The sequence below is a fragment of the Rhincodon typus genome, chromosome 3 (assembly GCF_021869965.1).
Source record: "Rhincodon typus isolate 14 chromosome 3, sRhiTyp1.1, whole genome shotgun sequence".
NCBI lineage: Eukaryota > Metazoa > Chordata > Chondrichthyes > Orectolobiformes > Rhincodontidae > Rhincodon > Rhincodon typus.
In genome coordinates this window covers 95,997,253-96,012,547 of record NC_063334.1, presented here as the reverse complement: position 1 = coordinate 96,012,547, position 15,295 = coordinate 95,997,253, and the positions used below count along the sequence as shown (strand labels likewise).

Sequence of the window (15,295 nt, the reverse complement as noted above, 5' to 3'; positions counted from 1 at the left end):
AATGACGATCATTTAAAAACATCTTTTCCTCAGCATGCAATATCATTGAACATTGAGTGACTGTCAAAATACATGAAACAAATTTCTGAGAGACATTTTGCAAGCCTTTGTAAAACCTGGACATTTTAAATGTGTTTTGGACTATTTAATACCTTCATGCATATTAACTCAAATTTTGCATTTAAAAAAGTAGAGTAAATGCTGAGAATATACAATTTTTTTTATAGTTACACTATAAAAACTATCACATGCAAATCTCTCATTCATCTATTCAACAATTACATTTTTGGGATGCAAACAGATGTCCAATGTTTTTATTCCGTGAACTTGTACCATATTTACTCTGTGAAGAGAAATAGCTGTTGTCATAGAATGAAAAATATTAAGTTTACATTGCACAAACCAAATGCCAAGTTACACAGAAGAACCCCTTTGGTGTTACCATCAAGTAAACACTAGATTCTCATGTGCTTTGGAAAAAATGTGAACATTATACACATATGGAAAGCTAATAGACATATATTGTAAAGCATGAAAGGGCAGCAATAATACATACAAGTTGGTAGCTCCTAGTAAGCCCCAATTACCAAGTTGTAAACATTAACAAATAATAGCTATTGGAATTTCTGAAACTTATTTATGAATAATTCCCTTTGTCACAAATGGACATATAATTTCAAAGTATTTGAAATATCATATTTGGATGCCTAATGCCAAAAAGCCATTTTCAGTTAACCATTTTATTTGATTACTGAACACTATTTCATTTACTAAGAGAATTTGAACGTTTTCTAAGATGTTCCTTGGCAGCAGTTTGTGCTTGAAGCACAGTAACTCAGGCTGATTGGTGGCAACAACTACACAGGTAGTCTATTACAACTTTAGCAATATTGTTTTCAACACGTGAACGTGGTGAAAGCACTTACATCTGGTTTGCAACTATCCTCCCAAAATGATTGAAAAAATTGCAGTGAAAAGCTGGTATGTTCTATTTCACCCATTTCAGTCTTTCCTGAAAGGTCTTCTATTGCAAGTCTCAAGTACATTTTCATAAATTTTAAGTTCAACCTCACTGATTGACAATTCATACTTGGAAATTGAATTGGACTTTGAGGAGAGAAAAGAAAAAGGGAGCAACAAAAAATTCAAAAGCATTACAGTTCAGACAATGTTGAAGAAAAGATTACAGTGAATTTTACAGTGCATCTGCTCCACATTCTTTCAGTTCTTGTAATAACTCATTGAGCCATCCTTTTGCCTCTGACAGCAATTTAACAAGCATGCAGAAAGACAGTTCCTGTATCAAATTCAGAGTTGAGCAATATTTAAAACATAAAAATAGCTTAAATTTTTAAACCTTTATGAATTTACCATATCTAATTTTCAAAGCACAATTCAAACAAATCACTTGTTATCACTTGTTTCCATTTGTTAAATTGTGGTAATTTTGGGTCAGTAATCCAGTATAGTTCACCTTCCAGTAATTTTTAATACTTGATCCACCGAAATCTGGAAACAGGAATGCTATTATAAAGTCAGCTGGCTCCTCAAACTGACATCACATATTTCAAACAAGTGACTAATCATCATCAGTAGTCCACATTTCTGCAGACAGCTGAGAAATATGAACCAGATCAAAAATTAAATATTTAAATTCCCATAAGTAGAAAAAGTTACTGTTTTTCTAGCTTTGTTTTACCCAAACATTTCTACAATCTGTAATTAAATACACCAAAATAGACACTTTTCTCCTTTATTTCCAATCCACAGTGCTAGATTCAGTTTGACTCATTTTATTTTAACCAAGCTGCAAAGTTAGTAAACATTCCATTCATACCATTCAGTATTAGAAGAGCTGCCATGGTTAAAAAAAAAGTCTGCCACCAAATGATTGCAAAACCATGAAATATCACAATTAAAAAATGCAAGATTACAAAAGAAAAAGAACTAATACAAAGGGCAACTCCCTGATGCCAGTTCAAGTTTGCATCATCCTCAGATGTCAACTTCTGTTCAACTTGCTTCGTTCTTTGAAGCCTCATCAAAATTTTCAACTAGATCTACAAGAAATAAGAATCAGCAATTAAAGTAAACTTAGCATTACATACAAAACTTCTATATTCCACCATCTACATGGACTTTTCATTCTCAGTCATCTTTAAGTATAAATACTACTGAAACACTAACCGATGGACATGCATAAATTTTCAGATTTGAAATGCCTAAAGTTATGCACGGACTATAAACGCTGTTTTTAGCACCACTTCAGTTTACGTTTTGGTATTTTAATTCTATTACTTTGGATAATAAAAAAAAAATTCCAATACTTAGGACAATCAAAATTAATCCGAGCAGCATGTGATAACTAGGGAACTTTACTACAGCCTTTTTTCAACATTGATGAGTACGTTTGAGTTAATGGTTCTTTTATTCATTGGCACCAATTTGATACAAATGTCAGGGGCATTGTGTCTGAGGAACACTCTCAGTGCACTTTTACTCGGTGCTAAAGTCACCACCTTTTTGCTACCTCCTTGTTGCTTAGTCTGTCCTCTTGATCAAGGGACGGTAAACTGAAATGGAGCAGGGCAGCGAAGATTTGGTTCCTAATTTGGAAGTGGCATACATTAGTCTCAAGATATCAAATTCATTTAAAGCATTTGTGAATTAAATCCTTTTAACACTCTTAATTGCTTGCTGGCAGCTATCTGTGATATTAGGGCAGTGCATGTGCCCCAATAGTTAGGGTAACAGCAAAACAGACAATGCTGGAAATACTCAGTTCGGGCAAGTCTTGGACAGAAACAGAGTTTAGTGTGTGAGGTTGATGACTCTATCCGAACTGACCTGAAACAATTTATTTTGGTTTCCCCACACAGATGCTACCTGACCTGCTGAATGCTTCCAGTGTTTTCTGTTTCTTTTTCTCAGCAAAGTTGGTTTCAATATGGGTGAAGATTTTGTTTTCACCGCCAGTCTTTATGTAGTTATTTGCTTCTTTACCAGTGAATGGCAAAACTCAGAATCCAGCATAAAGATCCTGGAAATTGTTTTAGTGGATTACACAGGGAATTGAGTATATTCGCTTATGATTCAAGGATTACACACATAATGATGGAAAGAATGATAAATCATTTGGCATCTTCTCATTGAGTTACTCTTTGCCAAGTCTGATTATAAACTGTTGGTGATAATTTTTAATTTCTTTAGATATGGCATGGTGGTTCAGTGGTTAGCACTGCTGGCCTTACAGCACCGGGGACCCTGGTTCAATTCCAGCCTCGGGTGATTGTGCAAACTCCACACATTCTCCCTGTGTCTGCTTGAGTTTCCTCTGGGTTCTCCGGTTTCTTATCAGTCGAAAGATGTGAGGGTTAGGTGGATTGGCCGTGCTAAATTGCCCATAGTGTCCAGGGGTGTATAGGTTAGGTGGATTAGCTATGGGAAATGCAGGGTTACAGGGATAGGGTGGGGTGCTCTTCGGACAGTCGGTGTGGACTTGCTTGAATGGCCTGTTTCCACATAAGGGAATCTGATTGATTGTTATATATTACCTGGAACTTCATCATCATCCTCTTCACCAGTAGCAAGTGGTGCTTTGCTGTCCACAGCTGCAAACAAAATAATTCTTTTAGTGAAAAGCCATCATTTCAATCACAATTCAGTTAATTGTCATTTGGTAGATAAACCACTGAAGTGCAACTTAGATTTGCCACATACTAAGGGCTAGAAAAAAAAATATAAAAGCGGTGACCCATTTGGTTCTTCATGCTGGCTATTTGAATGATTTATCCAAACATTTGAAAGATTTATCTACCGACCCATTCTCTGCTCTTTCTTCATCATCCGGCTAGATTCCACCCTGCAAACACACAAACCTGGCATAATGAGTCATACAACACGGAAACTGACCTTTTGGCCCAAGTCTGCCATGCCAGCCAGGTTTCCTAAACAATTTTGAAAGTTGCTACTGAATCTGCTTCTTTCATCATTTCAAGCAATGCTATCCAATTGCAAAGCTTCTGATTAAAAGTATTAATACTCCTTCTGGTTCCTTTGACAGTTGTGTTTAAATCCGTATCCTCTGATCATTTACGGACATCCCTACGAGTGGGATGTTTCTCCTTTATTTATTCTAGCAATTTTTAATTTTTTTTAAAGAATTCTGAGCCCTCAAAACTTTCAATTACATTCTTTGCTCCAAGAATAATCTCACTTTCTCACATATTTGAAAGTTGTTCACTGCTGGTGTTGTAGCTTACTTTCTCAGAACCAGTTCAACAGTAAAAGAGATCACAGCAACTTCAGAAGCCTTTACAGAAAAGTAAATACAGCATTTGCTTTGCAAATCCCACAAAATGGAATGTAGTGAATGCAAAGATGATCTGCTTGGACGTTACAGTTTCTTCTCAGTGCAAAGTCCTAGTGAAGTTTTATGTTCAACTAGCAGCAGATAGACAAGACCCAGTTCAGAATCTGTGGCAAAAACAATGCACTCCCAACAATGCAGCATTTGTTTAGTCATCATCTGATAGGTCTGTCTAGTTCTGTACTCAAGTTCATTGTGACTCAAGAGGCAAAAGTACTGAGTCAACTGGGCCATGATAACCACAGCACATTTCAAATTTGAAATACACCTGGCAATACAGGGTGCCTGAACGTAAAGTATTATAAGTACTAGAATTAGTGACAATGATGCACTGAAATATGAAATGTTAACAATTTAACTCTATAAATATTCATAAGGAGATACAAAAGTAAGAGACCAAACTACTAACGTTGTTTAGGCAGTGACTCTGCCAGCCGCCTCAAGCTGGTCAAACTATCAGCTCCAAGTTGATTCAGGATACTGGGCAACATCTCGGTCAGCTGCTTAGTCTCTGCATGCCCTGTGATCGTAAATGTATTTGCAGCAAGCGAAGCCTGAACTTTAGGATTATTGAAATGAATAACTGTTCCCTGGTTTGTGAACATGTTCACCTGCAAGAGATTTTAAACATTCTAAGTTGCAAGAAAGTTGCAATAAAAATCAAATGCAGTTAGTTCTGCTACGAGTGTTCCTTCAATGCGAATTGGCTTTAACGCGATTGAAGAATTTAGACCACTATTTGCAACGCAAACTTCCCTTACTTGTATTGGCTACAACGCGATTCCGGCCCCATTAGTTTAGATGGTGTGGTTTTCTTATAATGCGAGATTGCACGAACAGAACCATTGCAGTATATCACAGTCATGCAATGCAACAATCGCCCAACCTTTCCAATCTGTGAAGTTGTGGCTTTTACTGCTGCGTGGATTTTTTTAAAAGGCATTGTTAATGTTTTCACAGGCTGCAGCAAGGAAATTCCCTCCTGACTTCAGTGTGTATCCATCTATAGCTTAGAGACGCATCTTACCTCAAGCTGAGCTAAAAAGTGCATCTTCAATGACGGGTATTTTCAAATATTTTCAAGTCATTTTCAATTTGAGCTAACTATTCCTCCATATAGGTCTGGGTGGGATGCTCCAAGGGTCAGTGTGGACACGTTGGGCTGAAGGGCCTGTTTCCACACTGTAGGGATTCTATGATTCATGCTGCTAAACACCAATTATCACCACCACCACTACCAAATTCTCCAACCTGGTGGGACTAAAGAGCCAGATGGAAGAGCAACAAAAAAAATTCTGAAGGATCACTGGACTCAATGTTAACTCTGCTTTCTCTCCACAGATGCTGTAGTCCTGCTGAGTTTCTCCAACAATTTCGGTTTTTGAGTTAATCGTGTACTCTTTATTAAACAGAAACAGACAATTCAGCCCAATTGATCTTATTTTACATTCTCCAATCCTACATCTATGGTTTTATTTCTTTCTCCCTCACCTCAACAACTCCAATTGAAAATTCCATATCCTAAGCCCTCAGGTAAAATGTTCCTTCTGAAGTGTTAATTGCATTTGTCACGACTGGCAGTACAATTATTTTCCTATGCTATCCAGACAATTCCTCATCTCATTTATCCCCCCAGAGGGTGGTGAATTTTGGAATTCTCTGTCCTAGAAAGCTGTGGAAGTCAGTCATTATGCCCAAGACAAGGATCAATAGACTTCCACATATTAAAGACATTAAGTAATTTGGGGATAGCATAGGAAAAGTAGGGCTGAGGTGGGTTAGCTATAGTCTGGTTGACTAGTAGCACAGGCTGAACAGGCCAAATTACTACTCTAGTTCCTATCTTATATTAATCATTTCTCATTTTTGACTTCTCTTAAGTGGAAATATCTTGATGTCTAGCAAAAAAGTTCAATACATTGGAATTAACGTTAATCATAACTGATTCATCCAGTAATCTTCGCAGCATAAAATTCACTCACTGCCCGTAGTTTTGTCATATTTATACAAGTGGCAGGCAGTAATTTTTGCGAAATCATTGGGCTGAGATCAATGCAAGAACAGGAAATCAGCACACTTTACAGATCAAATCACCAATTCACTCATTGGATGCATCAGCTGTGCCCACAATTATGATAATGTACAGCTCTTTTAATGCAGGAGATAAAATACCATTCAACATCCTGCACTCTAAAGCTACAATAAAAGGTCTCTTATTTTTAAGGATCCAATTTTGCTGAACTTGAAAAGATAATTACTATTTCAAAACTACAAAATTAAGTACTTTTTTTAAAAAAACAATATGCTCTCAGACTTGCTTACTTAATACTGGAGAATCTGAATTATTAAACCATACCAGCATTAACCAAGGCATCTCAATTGTACATATATCAAAATCAACCTAGTCACCACACATGCAGCAGCATTCATTGCTTAAAGCTAGGAGAAGGGATTAAGGAAAGAGAAATCATTAATATCAAAACAAAAGTGACCACTTGATCTTCAAAATATACAGCAAATTTGTAAACCTTCAGCTCTTAGGAAATAAGTCGAACTGTAATCAAATTAAGGAAAAAAGAAAATTCCGATTGATGATCTCTTGCTGAAAGAATTTTTTTTGCAAATACCTCTTCAATGCCAGAAATATTATTCACACCAAGCTTTTTTAAAGAGAATTGGAGTTTTTTGTCATCTGCTGTTGCTGTTCTGTGGACAACTTTCTTCTTTCTGCGGGCAGTACCCTGGATACAAGAACAAAGAAAGACCTCATTTGCTCAATTCAACATTTAAATTTGCTGGATTCAAACATTAACTACTGAAACACTGCACCTAAAGTACAGTTCTATTTGCTGAATATGACCTCAAATTCCAAACATGTACAACATCTGATGGACTAAATGCTATTTATTGAACCTTAAAAAACTGGACATAACATCTGAAGTGTTGCATTTGCCAGATCACCCACAGATCCAGAAACAGACTTGCACAGAAGAGATCTTCAGGCACCTAAGAGTTACATATGCACGAACAGTAAGGTAAGTTATGGAATTATTAACCCATGGTAGTCATTAATACTATATGATATAAATGGTCGAAGATCAGACCAAGACCTGGGAATGAGAAAAGATATTAGTGATAAATTCACTCGCTCTACTCAAATGGAGGAAACCACAGGCTCCAATTACACCTGCACAAGCTCACTCCCAACTAAAAGAGTTAACGCACAGGATTCTCAAATTGATAAGTGCTCAACTAAATTATGCCCAAGCAAAATTCCTTGCTCGGGGTGAAGGGGTGCCAATCCAGGCAAGTTTCTAACTGTAGCCCAGTTAAGCTTTTCAGGATAAACTAGAGTACAGTCTCACCTGGTCTTGGCTGAAGCTGCTCTGCATCAGGTACAAGACTTCACAAATTAGCAACACATTTTGCTTTCCCAACAGTCAACTGACAGGATTTAACATAAAACAATCAACTCTCTGCCAACAATCACAATAGACTACAAAAACAAATTGCACAAGAGGAACTGTTTTCATTAAGCCTGATTTTGCTCTCTGCACACATTTTTGACAGCCAAACTTGCACATGAAGAATTTGGTGGAAACTTTAATGAAGTTGCAGGATATCCCATAATTATTACAAAACCAGCAAGGTCTGGTAAGACATTGTACATACATATGTACTTAACCATCCATAGACAAAGCAACATGCAGTCCAAAACCATCCACTAAAACTCAACCAATATACTGGCCACCAGTGGACAACTAAAAATCCAGACATGACAACCCATTCAGTAAATAAAGACTGAGTAATAGACAATTGCTAAGTTCATAATCTTAATGCATAAATTTTTATACTACATGCTTGTGCATTTTAAATCTTTTTGGATATTTGTTTGTATAAACCTATGGCACATTTTACTTCCTAGGTACAGTTTCTTACATAATCACAAGTACATGTGCACACATGAAGTACACTAATCTGTATTGCGATAGGCATTTTCTACTAACGCATGGTGCCATTTGACATTACCACACAATGTGTTAATTTCTTTCGGACAGCTTTAAGGCATTTCTAACCCATAATTATACAAAATTTCACAAACTGTTATGAGTTTAGATCAAAGATAATAGCATATTTAATTTTCACAATGATTTGAAGATTCAATTTTAATAATGTAAGAAGCGGAACGATCCAATCCTCAAACTTCTGAAGATTGAACAGAAAACTTATCTTTAATCTAGGGCACCACAATTGCCAAATATCTCAAAACTGAAAGATACCGGCTCAGAAATTTTAAGTGCCCAAACTAGTCCTTAGTAATGTTAAGTAAAGGATATTTAACCTTTATGCAACTCCATGCTATTCTGAAGCATGTTCAAGTTGCAAAATATGTCACCTTAATCTTTCACATACCAACAAGGTGTACAAATGAGAATTTTAAAACATTAACATCTAAACGGAGGATATACTAGTCACAATTAGCAGTTAAGCCAATTGCATATGGCCCAAAAAATCATGCATAGGAATCAGCGGTTCTTCTGGCCTGGTTCTGTTAAATTAAAATTATATACAAGACGACGAATATGATTTCAAATGCAAATTGTTGGAGACAAAAATTTTGTTAATCATTGCAAACTGTTGACAAAATTAATGGTGAAAATAATTTAGAAAAGTAGTGTTAAATTGTCTCCCTTCCTCTGGTCTTCTGCTGTCATTATCAAAGGTGTAATACCTCTCAAGAAATCTCTCCTGTTGTTCTGAAGTAAGGTTACTGTCTTGATAAGACTCAAGCAAAGCAGTGACATTAATACAAAGCAGCATGATGCAATTTATTATATTAGGTTGCCAGGATATTAAGCAATTTTTAAAGTTACTGCATTTAAGATTAAGATTCTGACTAAAATGCACCATGGACAAAGTCATATAAAAAAGTAGATACTGGTTTACCTTTTTATAAACTAGCACGGTACATACCAATACCATAGATAAATCTTCCAACTGAAGGGATCAATGGAGTGTGGTAATGTCACTGGACTAGGAATCCAGAGACTCAGGACAATGCTCTGGGGACATATGTTCAAATCCCACCATGGCAGCTAGTGGAAGTGAAAGCTAGTATCAGTAAAGCTGACCATAAAAGCAGTCGATTGTTGTAAAAAAAAAATAAATCTTTTAGGGAAGGAAATCTGCCATCCAGTTTACAGTGATCCCAGATTCACAATAATGTGGTTGACATTTAACTTTCCTCTGAAATGGCTGACCAAGCCACTCAATGGACAATAAATGTTGGGCCTCACTACCAAAGAATTAAAGCAAAACTTTAGAATAATGTGACCATATACAAATTGACTATACTAAAATGCATGTCGTTTCCAATTGGTATAAATTTAAGATCATAATACTTCAAGCAATTGTTACCTTCTTAAGCAAACGTACTATGTAAGCAATTGTGCAGATCATATCACAAGTTAGTTTCACGCGAATTGTGGCTATCTAAACATATCCATTATGCTACTGAATTATATACAAAGCTTCTTTTGGCTCCATGGAAGACAGTACAAACAAACCTTTTGCTAGAGGTTAATAGAATGTGATTTTTAATAATGGATGGTGACAGACCCGTTATATAAATTCAGAAAATTAATCTTTCTCCTCCACACCAAACCTGTTCGCATATTTTTATTAGTTCACAGATATGGGTGTTGCTGACTGTACCAGGACTTATTACCTACCTATAAATGTCCAAGGGGGCACTGGTAATCAACCTTCCTGAACTGTTGCAGCAATGGGAAATGGGCATACCCACAGCACTATTAGGAAGGAGCTTCAAGAATATAGTCACAGTCATAGCATTGTACAGCACAGAACCAGACCCTTCGATCCAACTCATCCACACCAACCACATATCCTAAATTAATTTAATTCCATTTGCTAGCAGTTGGCCTATATCCCTCTAAACCCTTCCTATTCATATAACCATCCTGATGCCTTTTAAATGTTGTTCTTGTCGCAGCCTCCACCACTTCCTTTGGACACACGCACTACCCTCTACATGAAAGAGTTGCTCCTTGGATCACTTTTAGATTTTTCCCCTCTCACCTTAAACCTATGCCCTACCCTGGGAAAAAGACCTTGGCTATTCACCCCACCCATGCCCCTCATGATTTTATAAACCTAAAAGGTCACCCCTCAGCCTCCGACTCTACAGGGAAAATAGCCCCAGCCTATTCAGCCTCTCCCAATAGCGCAAACCATTCAACCCTGGCAGCATCCTTGAACACTTTTCTGAACTCTTTCAAGTTTACCAACATCTTTCATATAACTGGGAGACCAGAACTGAACACAGCATTCCCCAATATTCCATCATCTATGTGCTCCCAGTCTAGTGATACCCTTGAGATTTCCAGGAGATCCTCAAATTTCCAATCTTAACTACATCTGTGATTTTTATCTATCAACAACTGCTGACCCTGCAGTCAGCTGTCAAAGCTGTAAGTTCTGTCTGAACTTCTCTATCTTTATATATTTAAGGAATATGATCCTTAAAATCTTTGATAAGTTCTCAGGATTGGCCTATTATTTAATTCTGACTTGGTGCTAATTTTAGTGAGCACACTCCTGTGAATTGCCTTGCCTTTGAATACACTATTATGTTAAAGGCGCTATATAAATGTAAGTAGGCCATTCATCCTATCAAGCCTGCTCATTTAATACTACAACGGCCAAAAGGCACTTCCTATGCCCTTTTCCATACATTAACCCAATACGCCTGTAAGTCACTTTGACATTTAGGTATGTGTCAATCTTTATCTTGTCCAATTCTTCTTTGAAAGCTGTGACTGACTTTGCCTCCACACCACACTCAGGTACTGCACTCCAAATTCTAAGCACACAGCACATAAAACTTTGTCTCATACTGCCAATGACTTTATTTTTGCCAATCAACTTAAATCTGTCCTTTGATTCATGACAATTCCATTGAGGAGAGTCTCCAACTATTTTGTACAAAACCACCAGTTTGAACAACTCTGCCAAATCTATTATTGACCTTCTTTTCTCCAAAGACAAATACCAATTTCTCCCATCCAGCAACATAACCGAAGTCCACCCCATTCCGTGAGCATTTATGTAAATGTTCTATGCCCTCTATAGATTTCACATTTTTCCTTAAATGTGGTGTCCAGATTGGACACAATATCCCAAAATGATGAACTAAATGCTTTTAACCATAACTTTCCTGCTTTTGTAACCTATGTCTTCTCATTACAGAAGTCCAGGATCCCATACAACTTAACTACTTTCTCAAACTGATCCACATGGGCTCAAGTGAAGAACTTGAGATTGCTTACCAAAATTGCTTACCTTTCCACCAATACGCACTTGAGCTTGCAGCTTGGCAAGTTTTTCTTGATTCATGGTTATTTCTTTCATCTGAAATGACAATACATAGCTTGAACACGATCAGGTTTAATATTCAAAAAAATTCGCATCCCATTTCACCAGTTTCAATTAAGTTCACCTCCTGAATGAACAAGATCTAAATTTTCAGATTCAAAATGTAATCCAAAACAAGTAAAGCTGCTGAAACTCATACAGATTATACTGTTCATGTGCAGAAAGGGTGGTGTCAAGTCAGTCAAAACTACCATTTGGGCAGTTGTGAATTCTGACAGCATAGCTAAATCAGGGTGAGGGAGTGGTCAGGTGCAGTATCAAATTTCTGAGTTATCTTAAAATATTCAAACGTTAAAATTAAGTAAATGCACCAACATGAATCCTGAAACTCAAGATACAGATCAACCTCAACCTCTTGATTTAAAGTACATACAACAACACTTAATTTGAAGCACACATAAAACAAATATTATTCCAGCCTGTACTAACATAGCTACCTCCCTTTCCTTTACTTCCTGTAGCAAGTCTTGAAGACACCCCCAACAGCATCTTCCAAACCCATGACCTTCCCTGCGAGAAGGAGAAGGGCAGCAGCTACAAGAGAGATGCCACCAGTTACAAGATCACCTCCAAGATACACACCAGCCTGTCTTGGAGATGTATTGCTGTTCTTTCAGAGTCCCTGGGTCAAAAATCCCAGAACTCCCTTCCTAACAGCATTGTGGATGAACTCACATCCCCAAAGACTGTTGCAGTTCAAGAAAGCAGCTCACTACCACCTTCTCCAGGGCAATACATGCTGGCATTGCTAGTAACAGCCTATTTCCACGAATGGATTTTTTTTTAAAAAAAAACTGACAATGAATAGGAATTCCCCTCCCTTCCAGTCCATGTCTCTCCGCTTTTCAAAACTTAATGATCTATATCTTCAACCAAGCTTTTGTCAGGCCTCCTAAGATCCCCTTTGACACAATATTTAATTTGGTCAGATTTGTACGTTTATGTTTCTGAGATGTATCTTGGGCTACATGCCTAACTGAAGGTGTGATGTCAATGAAAGTTCTCTAAATCAAATTGTGACAGACTGGGAGAGCCAGTATTAAAATAAATACACGGGTAAATGGAGTTGAGTCACAGATCAGATATGACCCTCAATGAATGATTCATTTTCTTTTTTTCTCTTTTGTATTTTTTTTATCATCCTCTTCTTCTTTCTCCCAGCCTCCGAACTCTGGGCCTCGGACCTTGTGACTTCATACCTCCCAGCCTTGGAGCTTACTGCCTCCGGCTCGCAACCTCGAAACGCTCAGCCTCAGAATTTCCACCCACAGCACAGACCCGACAAGGCGTCCTCTCAGCCTGTTATGACGTTCTGCCAGCCCAGCATGGCTTCGGTATGGACTTCTGTCTCAAGGTGATTCCACAGCATTCTCTTGGCCTCGCGAACCCTGAGCTGAAGCCAGGTGTCGTCTGGAGTCAAGGCCCGGTGCAAACTGGAGGCTAAGTGCCAGCGTGGACTGGGTACGAAGACCATTGTCCTGAACTTTTTTCTCCATTTTATAATTTAATTCTATAATCTGCAGTGCTGGGCTTTGTTTTCTAATCTCTATTCTTCCAAAGAACTGTAACTGCAAAAGCTGTACTTTGGGACCTTTGTACCTAAGATGGCGCTGTAAGCAGCGATCTCATGACAGGTTGAGCAACTGGTTAAGAGGAAGAAGAATGCTTCTGTAAGGCTTCAGAAAGAAGGAACCAAAAAGGCTCTAGAGGGATACAAGTTATCGAGGAAGAAGCTGAAGAAAGGGCTTAGGAGAGCTATAAGGGGGCATGAGAAAACCTTGACAGATAGGATCAAGGAAAACTCCAAGCTTTTTACACGTACGTGAGGAATCAGAAAATGACCAGAGAAAGGGTAGGGCCGATCAAGGATTGTAAAGGGAATTTGTGTACGGAGCCTAATGAGATAGGAGAGGTCCTTAATGAATACTTTTCTTCAGTATTCACAACTGAGAGGGACCTAGTTGTAGAGGAGGACAGTGTGAAACAGGCTGGTAGGCTAGAGGAGGTCGATGTTAGGAAGGAAGATGTGCTAGGAATTTTGAGGAAGTTGAAGATAGATAAGCCCCTCGGGCCTGATGGGATTTATCCAAGGATTCTGTGGGAAGGGAGGAAAGAGATCGGAGGGCCTTTGGCGATGATCTCCTCGTCCTCACTGTCAACGGGTATAGTGCTGGAAGATTGGAGAGAGGCAAACCTCATTCCCTTGTTCAAAAAAGGGAATCAGGATAACCCTGGAAATTACAGGCCAGTTAGTCTTACGCCAGTGGTGGGCAAATTATTGGAAAGGGCTCTGAGAGATAGGATTTATGATCACTTGGAAAGGCACAGTTTGATTCGTGATAGTCAGCATGGATTTGTAAGGGGTAGAACATGCCTCACAAACCTTATTGAATTCTTTGAAGAGGTGACCAAACACGTGGATGAAGGTAGAGCAGTGGATGTGGTATACATGGATTTAAGTAAGGCGTTTGATAAGGTTCCCCATGGTAGGCTCGTGCAGAAGGTAAGGAGGCATGTAGGGGGAAATGTGGCAGATTGGATTCAGAATTGGCTGACCCTTAGAAGACAAAGGGTGGTAGTGGACGGAAAATATTCAACATGGTGCTCAGTTATGAGAGGATCTATTCTGGGTTCTCTTCTATTTGTGATTGTTGTAAATGATTTGGATGAAGGCACGGAAGGGTGGATTAGCAAGTTCACGGACGATACGAAGCTGGGTTGTGTTGTGGACAGTGCAGAGGGCTGTTCTGGGTTACAAAGGGACATTGATAGGATGTAGAGCTGGGCTGAGAAGTGGCAAATGGAGTTTAACCCTGAAAAGTGAGATTCATTTTGGAAGGACAAAATTGAAAGCAGAATACAGCATTAACGGAAAGATTCTTGGCAGTGTGGAGGAGCAGAGAGATGTTGGGGTTCATGTTCACAGTTCCCTGAAAGCTGCCACCCAGGTGGATAGAGTTGTTAAGGCGGCGTATGGTGCTTTAGCTTTCATTAATAGAAGGATTGAGTTCAAGAGCTGTGAAGTTATGCTCCAGCTATACAAAAGCCTGGTTCAGCCACATCTGGAGTATTGTATCCAGTTCTGGTCGCCTCATTACAGGAAAGATGTGGAATCATTGGAAAAGGTGCAAAGGAGACTTAGCAGGATGTTGCCTGGAATGGTGGGAAGGTCAAACGAGGAAAGGTTGAGAGAGCTAGGGCTTTTCTCTTTAAAACGATGAAGGATGGGAGATGACTTGATAGAGATGTACAAAATGATCAGAGGTATAGATAGAGTGGACAGCCAGAGACTTTTTCCTAGGGTGGAGGTAGCTATTACGAGGGGGCATAGTTTTAAAGTGGGTGGAGGTAGATACAGGGGAGGCGTCAGAGGTAGGTTCTTTACTCAGAGTGGTCGGGGCATGGAATGCATTGCCGGAGAGGGTAGTGGAGTCGGCCTCATTAGGGGCATTTAAGCGGCTACTAGATAGG

General features: G+C 38.5%; 1 protein-coding gene across 1 annotated transcript in view; it reads right to left on the bottom strand.

Annotated features, from left to right (window-relative positions):
* Positions 1 to 283: 283 nt before the first annotated feature.
* The window catches only part of btf3 (basic transcription factor 3), a 16,573-nt gene continuing 1,561 nt past the window's right edge, over positions 284 to 15,295 (bottom strand). Inside the window, exons 2-6 of the mRNA XM_020511384.2 lie at positions 11,732 to 11,800; positions 6,997 to 7,110; positions 4,779 to 4,980; positions 3,555 to 3,611; positions 284 to 2,060 (exon numbers count right to left, since the gene is read on the bottom strand). Of these exons, the coding sequence (XP_020366973.1) occupies positions 2,014 to 2,060; positions 3,555 to 3,611; positions 4,779 to 4,980; positions 6,997 to 7,110; positions 11,732 to 11,800 (489 nt within the window). The 3' untranslated portion in view covers positions 284 to 2,013. The remainder of the gene's footprint in view (positions 2,061 to 3,554; positions 3,612 to 4,778; positions 4,981 to 6,996; positions 7,111 to 11,731; positions 11,801 to 15,295) is intronic.